General features: G+C 40.3%; 1 protein-coding gene and 1 long non-coding RNA gene across 5 annotated transcripts in view; one reads left to right on the forward strand and one right to left on the reverse strand.

Moving 5' to 3' along the window:
• LOC147755357 (uncharacterized) overlaps nucleotides 1-10,142 on the reverse strand; it is a 15,250-nt gene extending 5,108 nt beyond the window's left edge. For 2 of the 4 annotated variants that reach the window (XM_086991717.1, XM_086991719.1), the window contains exons 1-3: nucleotides 10,010-10,142; nucleotides 6,226-9,141; nucleotides 150-212 (exon numbers count right to left, since the gene is read on the reverse strand). In XM_086991717.1, the coding sequence (XP_086847843.1) occupies nucleotides 150-212; nucleotides 6,226-6,239 (77 nt within the window). In that variant the 5' untranslated portion in view covers nucleotides 6,240-9,141; nucleotides 10,010-10,142. Of the gene's footprint in view, nucleotides 1-149; nucleotides 213-4,627; nucleotides 9,142-10,009 lie in introns of all 4 variants that reach the window. The other 2 variants (XM_086991718.1, XR_015329461.1) reach the window with 2 other exon arrangements.
• LOC147755358 (uncharacterized) overlaps nucleotides 1-12,323 on the forward strand; it is a 37,107-nt gene that overhangs the window by 1,061 nt on the left and 23,723 nt on the right. The window lies entirely within an intron of this gene.

Raw genomic sequence — 12,323 nt, forward strand, 5'->3', positions numbered from 1 at the left:
TAGAGAGAGAGAGAGAGAGAGAAAGAGAGAGAGAGAGCGAGTTCGAACAGCCGCCGTGTACGTCGATCGTACTACGCGATAGGTATGATTAAATAAAAAACAAAACAGTTTTAATACTTCTATATAAATATTTGAATAATAAAACATACCTTGCACATCTTCCAAAGTTGTTGACACGTATGGATCCATTGTCTCTTCTGTTGGTACGGGGCCTGATAGAAAATTGTACTTGTTGAATTTAATAAACGTTAAAATCGACATGACGAACGAATCGTACAGACGAACGTACATATTACTGCAAGGGACTATATATTAAATATTTTATTTGGATAGAAATCAGTAGAAACCTAATGCGAGAAAACTGGTCAGTTTGTAGAGACCTGCGAGATAATAGAACACAGATCAAACACACCCAAGCATTATCTTTATCGAAGAACACAAAGCACGAGTCTGATCTCGTTGCGTCACCAAAGACGCTCTTCAGAAGTAGAAGCAATAAGGTTTCCAATGCCAATGTCTCATTGCTGCTACTGCGTGGGTAACCAGTGGTATTTCATTTATATTTATTGTTTGAGCTTGTTTATGTGAGTTACAAATGAGCAGTGCCCGGCATCAATGCTACGGATACTGTGAACGAGATGTTGACGCTGATGCCTGTGAGGAAATATTCAGTACATCGGCAACAGATCCCCTTTAATCAGTGTGCATCGACTCGAATCGAGAAGAGGCGAACGGCACACAAACGAGCGAGTGCTTAACGATGAAGTACGAAAATAACTAGATGTCTTTTCCTCGACACAACAGAGTCTGAGTCTAACCGCGTCTTATGTACTGGTCGTATCCGTCTCCTCCCACTTTAAAATGCTTTCGTACGTTCCTAACATTTTATCTTGAAAATTTTCATGTATTATCAAAATACTCAGTCAGATAAGAAACTTATCAGCACAGTATTTAGCTCGTTACTCACACGCCTCACCTAAAAAAAAATTAACTGCACAACATATTTTTGAAGATATTAACGGTTAGAAACGGATCGGGCCACCATGCTCCTCGTCTTGTTGGCTCTTCTGAAAGTAGTTTGAGTTTTACGTACAATACCACATTTAGGCATTCTATCAGATTACTGACTCCCAGTACGAAACGGGATATGTCCCCCCCCCCCCCCCGAAACTCAAGCCCAGATATTTAGTTCAGGACGCAAATACGCCACCCACTACAGGAACAATTAGATGCCGTAGGTAGGTAATAGAATTGCCTCCCAAAAGAAAGTGTCAGACCCTATTCAATGGCAATATTTAAAACGACTATCGCCTAACGTTTCTAAAGAAATTCCACCAAAAATAGCTAGGCGAGAAGCATTAATAAAATAATAATGACAATATAATATTATACAATGTATCTTACATCTACATGTTATATAGCTGATATAAATGTGCGATATACGAATTCCGTGGTAAGGCTCCGCTCGTGAACCATTTGTGCTATCTAGTTTCTTACCAAAGCAAATAACAAAGAGCTAGATTTATTTTAGCAGATATACATGACAGAACCATATAGATATATGGAAAATGTCAAGGCATAAAAGCTTATAAGCTAATTAACAGGAAGTTCTTAACCTTGGGTCGAACATATAGGCAGCGAAAGCGGTTGATCGACCAAAAGAATTGTAGTTGCGTCTGAAAAAATTGTTGAGCCCTCTTGCTTGAGGCCTATGTTTTAGAATGAATAGCTAGAATATGTATATACATATATAAACATGGTAATGCATTTTGCGTGGTTATTGTTGTCAGCATGACAACATAGAATTTTTATGGCTTCTCTTCTATGAAATCATTGATGTTTTTCTTTCTTGTTTCCACAACAGTTAATCCAATACGAGTTTTCTAATTCGTTCGAGGTCAGTAATATGCTTTACCTAATTACGTACAACAAACTGGTCCAGGAAAGCCTTCTCTTGTTGCATGCATAACAGGAGCTGGCCTGATTGGCTGTATATGCGAACAACGATTATAGGTTCGACAGACGGCCTCTTTTTCGAAAGTAGCTTTTACTAGCTAGGCTATTCCTTCGACTAGAAACTCATTCTCAGCAATGCAGCATGCTGACTTCATGAAAGTGGCGGAAACTCTACGGCTTTCTATGAATGATTTCCATTCCCAGTTCGATGACCCTCTTGGGGGTTCCAGCCAGTGTTCGACAGAGTGTATGCGGCGAAGTCTTGTTCCTCTTCCAGAGCGCTGAATGGAAAACAGAGAAGAATGCCCATACATAACGGTTGTAGAAGAATTCGGGTAAACCTGTATCTTCTTGATGCAGGTTTCGACTAGCTGCGTTCCGGCATGCATTCCGTGATGGCTACAGACCCGATTCGGGAGAACTTCTTTCGAAACAGCGGCTTGAAGAACGTTAGGTTGCTAGCCAAGCGATTCGGAAGCCCGGCCGGAAACTTAAGGCTGGCTGACACTATTGTAGGATCCGCAACGACCGCAAACGAAGTAGAACAGATGCTTTCATAGGGCGATGAGTAACCCACGAGGCTTGGGTTGTCGCGGCAGCTCCTCTGCTTTTGATCTTTACATATTTTTGTGCTATTCTGGATGGACTCCAGGATTCCTTTGGACGACGGCCTGTGTACGCTAGTCATGACAAGGGCAGAATTCCAGGAAGTGGCAAAAGGGCCGCTTGAGCACAGGATGAACTCACTATATATTGCTGGTTATAGTAGTACTTGCGGTAGTGCAATAGATGTTTGTCGAATCGATGGAAGCGATACAATATAATACCTAGGTAAATACCAAGTCCTCTTGTCTGCACGCATTGAAAGATGCCACGGGGAATTTCGGATACATTTATAGCTGCTGCACAATCCGACCAGCCCAACGGTCTACATAGAGTCCGTAAATTCTATTGGCCACTAGTTCACTCGAGCTAGTCGCGTTTCCCTACTTCAGAACAGAAGACGAAAACGTTAAAATACTAAGGCCGAGACGAGCTGAACGGTGAATAAACTCAGGTAGAGTGAGGCTCTTGTGGTCTGCGAACGTGTTCTACATTCGAGGATTGGGAATCATCTCCTTACCGTTTAAGTAACCATATATGACAAAAGTAGGGGGCCATAAAGAAATGCACACGAGCTTTTCTCCTATGCATTGAACACCGGTTATATTGTAGGCTCATGCTCCGCTGTATTTTACGGAAATCTTTTTCAATACAAGGCTTACTAGATTTCGACATTAGAAATATCAGCCTATTGCTTTTCTGTAAATTAAAAAAACATTGTAAACAATGTTCTCAATGGCAGCTTCTTGCAAATGTGTTAACAAGACTAAGACGTAATTTTCTACGAATCGTCGCCTAGTACCACATAACCTTAATCTATAAATGACTTGGCTTCCCATACGACACATAAATATCATACGATTTGTATAAATAAAGACGTTTTTTTATAGGCTTGACCTATAGAAATAAGGTTACAAAGAAAATTAGACGCCAACGTGCTTTAACGTTTAAAAACGCAACAATCTCTTATTGCAATCGATGAGCAGTCTTTATTCTGGACAAAAATTGATTTCTATATAGCACATCCAACTAGCCCACGATCAGTTGTGCAGTAAATGGACAATCAGTACGAGTCACGCAATTTTTTACACGCTTGTTGAAATTACAGCCTGTATTTTGCCTTTTAGAATACTCGATGTAACTTATTGTTCCTAACAGCGTAAAGCTCACCTTCTTTGTGATGCATCAAGTGCTGTTCTACAGACAGAGATTGGAAATAGAAGAACGAGAGATGCGGAGATTCGTTCCTTTTCGGCAGTGTTTGGTGGCAGGTCCCTTCATGCCTTAGCCCAGAACAATCCTTGATGCAACGAATAAAGAGTGATGAGCGATAAAATAATTTGGATAGATGATTCATCGAGGTAAGATTCGACAAGTGAAATCTATTAACTGGTTTCATGGCTCTTCCAGTTTTGGTGGGTTTGGACATGGACGACGTACGAGATATATATATTTTTAGCACTGTTTGGGTCTACGAATGTTGTTTGGTGCTATGAGAAGATAGCAATCGCCGAAACATAGTCGACGCCCGCAGCCGGACGCTTCGATGATAATAAGATTCCGGGTACGATTATTCCGAAATCCGCACGTAAATATGCGTACAAATCTTTGTATTTTGTTTATGTAGTGCAACCCATTTAGCGGAAAAAATTCTTACAGTTGTTCGCTCCGTTATTTGTCGACGATAAATTTGTCGTATTATCACCCGTAAATTTTGGCGCCCGTTTTATCATTTTGCTTTATCCAGTTGGATTCGTTAACGTCACACTCAAGCGAACGTAAACTAGGGTTCGAGTATTCCGTAATAATTAGCTAGTATCGTTCATCCCTTTGCATTAAGTTCGGTGCCTTTCCACGGCTATCCCGTTGTTCAAATCACCCTGAAGTTGCAGATACTGATGTTATTGCAGTGATTCCGTACTTTCATTTAATGCAGTAGCCCATTCTCGTATAGCGATCAAGCCTTGATTCCATTGCAGATATCTTGCTATGGCAAGATTGAACCGACCTTGTATTCAAAATTTCCAATATTAGCCAAAATATATCTTGCCTGTATAGCTTTCCTTACCCCTCTAGGCGGCAACAGTTCTAGACTAACGTCGCTCAGTCATCCCCATATGATATTGGAGTCCAGTCAGAACGTTCCTGTAATGCCGCTACCTTGATGCACTGATTTAGTTTTGCCATTGCAATTAGCTCGTTTCCACACCTATTTTTTCGTTAATTTTTTAACAAGAAAAAAAAAAGCAGCATTTATTATTATTACGGCAGCCATGAGAATAACTTAATTTTTAATATCAGCTTTCTAGCAGTGGTTAGTGGCTGAAAATAAATCACCCCTATAGGTTTCATTGTCCCTGATTAGCATAAGCAATTATGGGAAAATATCGAGAAATATTCGGTCAGTAATGAAACTTTAACTTTACGTATACGTTCTGCTAGTATGAGATCAAAATAACCATTCCGTAGAAAGCAGGCCATTTCAGAAGGGCAAAGGAATACATTCGGGAAAACATTCTATCTTAAAACTGGACTCTTCGTCGTTGATTTAATTACTCTGATGTGCTCATGTTGCACTTATTTTAAAGCAAACTATAGTTCTAGTACACATCAACACTTCTTCCGTTCAATATGCTCTGCTCTCTTTGTTCCGATCTCTGATTCGAATGTTCTGATGATAGTACTGCCACACTACAATGATCTGATTAGCCTGTTGTCACATTAACGAATCAGATTCGTTCTAACATTGTGTATTATCTGACCGTAGGCTGACAGTTGCGGTTCTCCTAAAGCCTGGTTATATTAAGTACCTTATCCACTTGCTGCTATTCGGTTAAAGTAGTTATACTTTTTTTTTTTTTTTTTTTTGATTTAGTCGATCTTTCATTTTGTGCCATCGACTTTATGACCCTAACGTAGCTATTCAATTATCATGTTCCAGTGGCTCATCACCCTGGTAATCCCGTTTCCCTCCTGGAGTGATATCATTTTCTTACAAATGTTACTATTGCCCTAATTGTTCTATTTCAGCTGCGATAATGAATGTGTTCTGCCACCCAAGGTTAGGGCAACTGGTAGAGCTAACCTCGACCTCGAGGTGACCATCAGGGCTCCGCCTAAAATTTCCTTTTATTTGCACAAGGCTACCGTTTGCTGTTAAGACCTCATTTGATCCGAACCCTTGCCTTAATGCGGATTTATTTTCGCTATTATCATCCCAATTAGCCTGTTACAGTTAATCCGGTTGAGACTTTTTGTAATACATTACTGTATTTTTGGTGTTCTTATATTTCCGTAATTTTTATTTTCTAGCTTCGTAAATTGTCAGCAATTTCCGCAGAGTTTACCACTTTTAGATCGCATCGTCGAATATTTATTTTGAAAAAGCGCTTGAGAAACAAACAGCTTCCCGGCATAAACATCTTGAATATTTTCAATTTTTGGCAAACAATTTGCCAAAAATAGCTAAATTTGTCCGAATCGGCACATACACGAAAACACTTGAGACACAAAATGGTTCCATTCCAGTCAATTTCTTATGTTTGACTCAGGACTGAGCAGACATATACCAGTGCGCGTTATTTTTCTGGAACATCGTAAGAAACTTAAGATATTCTATATTGACATTGCCTTATTATACTTCTTCTGACTGTTACCGATCCTTACAATTCAGGTTTCATTGTGCAATCTAGTCACGAACTAGGCCTATTCGAATGCTGCTGTTCGTATTTTGAGCGGCCGCACGGGTCGGCCTTCAACACGTCAATGAGTTCACTGTCGGCCGTGCTGTCTTCGCCGTTAACAATAGCTCGTCGAGGTATTGTCAAGATGTGCCTCTGATTTTACCTGCAGGGTCGCAAATTGGCAATCGGTAGTAAAAACAGTGCAGTAAAGTGTTTTGGATGGCATCTGATACGGGAAACAAACCCGTGATGACCAAACGCTGCCTGGCGAGATGGAACTTACCCCATCGTGATACCTAACTAGATAAAGGCACGCTGAATCATTTCATTGTGACGAGGACCAGTGATGTTCAATCGAATTCTGTCTGAAGTTCGTATGCATTAACAGCAGGCGTCTAATGCTAACCGTGGATTTTAAAACAATATTATTCATTGTTAATCAAATATCTTATTTTTTTTTAATGAGACGATTATCGTGACGATAGCATGTCCAGTGATCAATCAATCAATCAAGATCTCTCATGTTTCACATATATATGTGCATATGAGTAGTAAACGAGTTCCCGGTCACGATGGCACAACGCTTGCTCATCCTACGTTTTTTTAGTGCACAAAAAATGTTATATACCAAGGAACTGAGGTAGTTAACATAAAATACGGTGGAGTCATACATTCATTCCGCAGATGTTTATCAATGATATAGGACAAGATCATGTTGTGAGAATGAATCGGCTCAGTGTTCCTAATGTTGTTAATGCTAAAACAGCAGTAAATTAAATTTCGAATAAACGGATTATGCTTGTTATTGACTCGATTGTTTAAATTTTGTAAAAAAAATTCTTTACGAAAACATCAGATTTATATATACAGACATATATACTATCCTATCGTATAGTTCGTATCTATTTTTTATCATTAATGTATTTCGTATCTGCTGACTCAGAGCACAACTTAATCGTATGTAACTGTTTGTGCTTGCGTTTAGATTAGGTAATAGCTAAATTCGCTTTGAACTGCTGTCTTGTTGGTTTCATAACAGCAGCTCTGTCTGATCGTGTTCTATATTATTCAGACATTTTTCCGGTATCTGCTCAAAAGCCGGTCCTAGGCAATGGACAGCAAGATTAGTAGAAATCGGCGATATTGACAATAAGCTCCCATTATGATTCATATTAGGTCGTCGCAAGTATGAGACAAGAGAGAATTACGGTGTCGTGGGGGTGTGTTGAAATTTTGCAGCTAATTTCAATATGGCGACGCAGGCGAGCTAGTATAAGTCACAACGGAACGTTGTGCCATTAATGTCAGTCCAATCCGAACAGAGGTATCTATTGACATCTTACTCCGAAAACCATTCAGAGACTACCACTCTGACACTGGCTGATGGTCAAACCGATTTCTTTAAAATGTCACTTTTCGGTGAGCAAAACTTGAACAACAGACTTTGAAATTTACATCTTTCTTAATGATCTTTAATACATAACGAAGCAAAGCAACCGAAATCCCTATACTAGGCGATAGATGGCAGCTTCAGCTTTTCTTTAACATAAAACTAATAGCATCTACTCTTATGAAGAGGCATTTTCCTAAAGTTGTCGTCGAACATGCTGAGTGCTTATGCGATTTAGGCAGACATCCTCCACATATGCCTAAAATGATGTTATTTTGTTATTGCTTCAAATCAACTGTTAAATCGGAAATCGCGAAGATAGGTAATTGTTGTGGTTTCTTACTCTAAGTAAAAGGGTTTTACGTTTTTTTTTGTCGTGTTTGCTTGCTGGCTTCCTGGTATGACAATTAAGTACAGGGAACGATGTGTTCGTGTACGCAGTGCTGGCCATACTGGAGGAACCACAGCGCACGATATTGTCGACTCAGGTGTATCCACCTACAAGGTTTGCATCTAATAGTCGGAACCGAAAGCTCGTTTTTTGTTAAACTGATGACGCTGACGTCAAAGGAGTATAGTCTGAGAAAACGCTGCAAACAACGTCATCAACCATTTCAGCTTTCGCGAGCAAACTTGTCTGGAGATGAGCCCAAAATGATCACCAGGATATTCGCGATGTCATGCATTAGCTGGTTTCCTGGTGTTGAAATGTACCGTTCGAAGACTATACGCCCCCATGGAATACAGTCAGGTGAAACATATCGGTCAGTAACTGCGCCCCTTTCCATGCACAAAAGCAGCTTTGCGCAGATAGCAACAAACTTTAGCAGCCGAACGAGCCTTCGGCTCGCGAATCGTATTCGTGCGTTTCACTATTCTAATACAGTAAACCGATCGACCACACGATGCTTCATAAAGCCTTCGTTTTGGGTAACACGTCTTTAGGCCGCCATGCACCACACATCACGTCGAGCGACAGGCCTCATCCTAGCTAAAAGACATGTTGGTGCCTACGACGGAGAAGGCCTTTTGCGGACAATCAGCACCGGAACGGTTATTCACATTATTATGCACAAATACACTCGTCACAGCAGTATTAAATTGCCTTTGAATACCTCTACATCGTCGAGATCACTGTTTGATATCAGATAACAGAAAGGTTACTTTGTCTCCATTCTCGTCAACGCAATGTGTTCACACTGATACATTATCTTCTATCGAATCGAAATCTAAAAAAAAGAACGAGTCTCCATTTTGAACTGTGTGATGTCTCCGACGTATCAGTTAGCTCAGTGAGGCACTTTACCGCTTGCAGGGAGGGGGCTAGCCAATTTGGCAGTGTGCTTGCAGAGTGCGGGGAGCACACAGAACTCTGTTTCGCCACGCTAACATGGGCTCCCTGATTGACGGACTTCTCCTACATTGGCTGAGCTGATTGCTTTGCCGTCCGATCAAAGCCAGTTAATTCTCCCCTCTCCTTTTTCCATTTCCTGTGTGATGTTGCTAATTCTGGAAAATTTTGAATAGAAGTTCGTTAAAAGAAGCTATCTGAAGCTATCACCCGTTTCAGGAGACACGCCCTCGCCGTAGGGCAAATGAGTAAAATGGGAGCGAGAGAGACTGTAAGGGCCTAAACTAATCGCTCGTTACAATTTGGTAAAATGGTTTAAATTAAGGTGGATAATTAATATTAATAATTTCATAGGAGCTCATCGATTCCTTGAGATTGTTAGCCATCGAGCATTGAATCCAGATAATAACGGCAAACTGTGCTTCGCGCTCCTGTACACGTCTTTATTCGCTTGAAAGTGTGTACATAGCGTTTATTTCTTAGCGTGGAATAGTAGACTATACGCATAAAGAAAGGGTTGGAGTGTGGTGTTTGTACACTTAAAGCTCAGGATTGCGTGGCTTAAATTGTTATGGAAGAAAGACTAATAAAATAATCATTGTGCTAGTACATTAGCTCGGTAACTGCATTTTAGATTCGTAGTTAGGTCTATATAAGTTCGAAATTAGTTACTGGAAATGAACTTTCTCGCTGTGGCTCGTTGATGAAATCCAGTCAGTAAGGTATGCTCTTTATATTCGCAGCCTTATGGAGTTTTAACCCTATTCCGCCGTGTGTAGAAGAAAAAATTCAGTTTGAAATATTTTCAGACAAATCTGAGCCGAGGACCATTAGCAACCGGCAAATCATAACCTATTGGCACCCTCATTATTCATTTAGATTGTATCTGTGCTGTTGCAGATTATATCGGTATTAATACACGAAATAATAATGTTATTAATTTTTCTAGTAAAAATATTTACACAGTTGGGAATATCAAGCGCTCTGTCCTTTTACTCGGTGTGTTTAGAAGTTGCCTATACTTACGTAACGCCACCGCAACTGTGTTTTTATCACTTGCTTCTTCCGGGGATTATATTGAAGGTTGAACACAAGTTCAATGTTATAGCAATACCACGATGCTTTCAGGGAGAGCGTTGGAAAAGAGCGCGGCGACGCAGAGTCTGAAATCGAAAGTGATCTCATGAGTCAAATGATAATTCATCGTGTGTGGCTGAATGTGCCAGAAGCGATTCCAATATATGGATGCCGAACGAGACTGTTCTGCCTAAACAGCTATGTGACTTGAAAATGATGGAACTGGCGGATGACAGAATCGATAAGTACGTCAATGTCAGGTCGCCTCACTTCGATGGTAACAACTGTCCACTATGACAAAAGCATTGGGCAACAGACGAGTGAGATACTAATATTTATGCCTGGGTATAGACGCAGACTGAACAGATTCCCACGCTTACGATGGTAGAAATGCCCACTCGACACTCCATGTATAAAACAATATTTGGCAAATGGCTAGCAAAAAGTTAACGTGTCATCACCTATCACGGATATAACACGTTTCAAGATAGTGTGCAGTTAAAAAAAAAGTCTGCCCGCAACACTTCGCCGCCCCACACAATCAAAGTAGATTCCTACAAAACATATTTACCAGCCACGTCACGTCAAAGTATAAAGTTGGAACAGCCCCCGTAGTCAATACGTGATTCATCGTTTTAGTTAGTTCTAAACCATTTTTGTAAATATCAAAAGGTACGGCATTGATAAAGATCCGACAGTTAGAAAAATAATTGAAAAGCACGCAGGTTCCGACTGATGGGACCAGCATCCCCTGAGTCGATAGTCCCATAGGGCCCTGATCTTATTTTTAATCTCAGGAAAATTATAATCGTATACCACAAGCTGCCCATGACATTTGACCATTTTTCGGCAAAACCACGTTATTTCACCCTGTTAGTGGCCATCAGTTAGCGATTTAAATCATCATGCACTTGGACCACGCCTAGTCACATATGTTGTTTTATTATCGGAAATACTGATTTTAGCTTCTTATCCTTGTTCAAAACACAATATGACTCGTGTGCTTGATCTGCGACAATGACTATGTGCCTGCGTGACGTAAAGGTAACTTAATTCGATTTGTTAGCGACGAGTATATTAGGAACATTGCGAACCCCTTTTTTTTTTTTAGGGCTATTGTATTTGTAGGTTTATTGTACGCGCACCAACTATGCGACGCAAACGTTCAAGTTGTCATGTATCGTGCACTCAAATAACAACTACGGTTTAGGACCAGCAACGGGTGAAGGCGCTTAGAATCTTAAAGCTTTATGGCAAATCTGAAACGCTTGAATTTGCTGAAGCGTCAAACGTTGTGTTTCGCTTAGGTAAACACTTTAATAGATCTCGTTTTAGCCCAAAGACAACTATCTCTTTAACTGGTAACAGAAAGCCATACCTAATACTCTTCAGACAAAGCTGAACAGATGAATTACTGAATTGGCGCAGGTTCTGCTCAGGTAGCAGGCGCACTTCATCCAAAACGTTCGTGCTTATAGCTATAAAGAGTACTGGTTATTAAATTGGAAAAAGATCCATTGACGACAATTCGGGACCACTTAGTAGATGATAAGTGTATGTTAACCGACGAAATGTTTTTGCTCGGCCAGCGTTAAATAGCATCTATACTTACTAAGTTTTAACTTTACTTACTCATACTGTTGTCCTTGATATGCCACACAGAAAAGTAGCTAGAATATTAAACTTTTACAAGCGAACCCGGCGAGCTTTGAAATCGAAGAAATTTTGAACTACGCGCTGCTAGCACACGACATTTAGCTAGTAAACTCTTCAACCTTCTAGAAACGTATACGTGAAACCGGTTGAGTTTGCGTTATGAAAAATAGGTTTAGGAAGGAAAATATCTCTCAATTCCAAAAATTAACGCTCAGTAGGCAAGTTTTTGCTAGGAAGGTCCTCCTAGTGCTACAGAAATTCATTACATGAGTATTACATTAAAGAGGCCTTAAGCGAAGGCAAAGGAAGTAAATGGCGCAAAGGTTTCAAGAACGAAGATTGGAGTATTGAAGATTGGGTAAGAGATGACCAGACATTGGAATCCGAATTGGTGCAATCGAGGAGGCTTTTTACGAAAGCGAAGGGTTTAAAGGCTCTGTCGGCTAAAACGGGAATATCACATATAATGTATTACAAAGTTATGGCCCAAATACTGGAAACTGAGTAAAAGTGGGTCGCCTGTGGATTGACTATAAGCCAGTTAGAAGTGCAGGTGGCTTATTTCACGTGTCGTTTGCGGCTGTTTAATCAACAAAAAAATTCGCGT

Source organism: Varroa destructor, unplaced genomic scaffold (assembly GCF_002443255.2).
Source record: "Varroa destructor unplaced genomic scaffold, Vdes_3.0 BEIS01000005.1, whole genome shotgun sequence".
Taxonomy (NCBI): Eukaryota; Metazoa; Arthropoda; class Arachnida; order Mesostigmata; family Varroidae; genus Varroa; species Varroa destructor.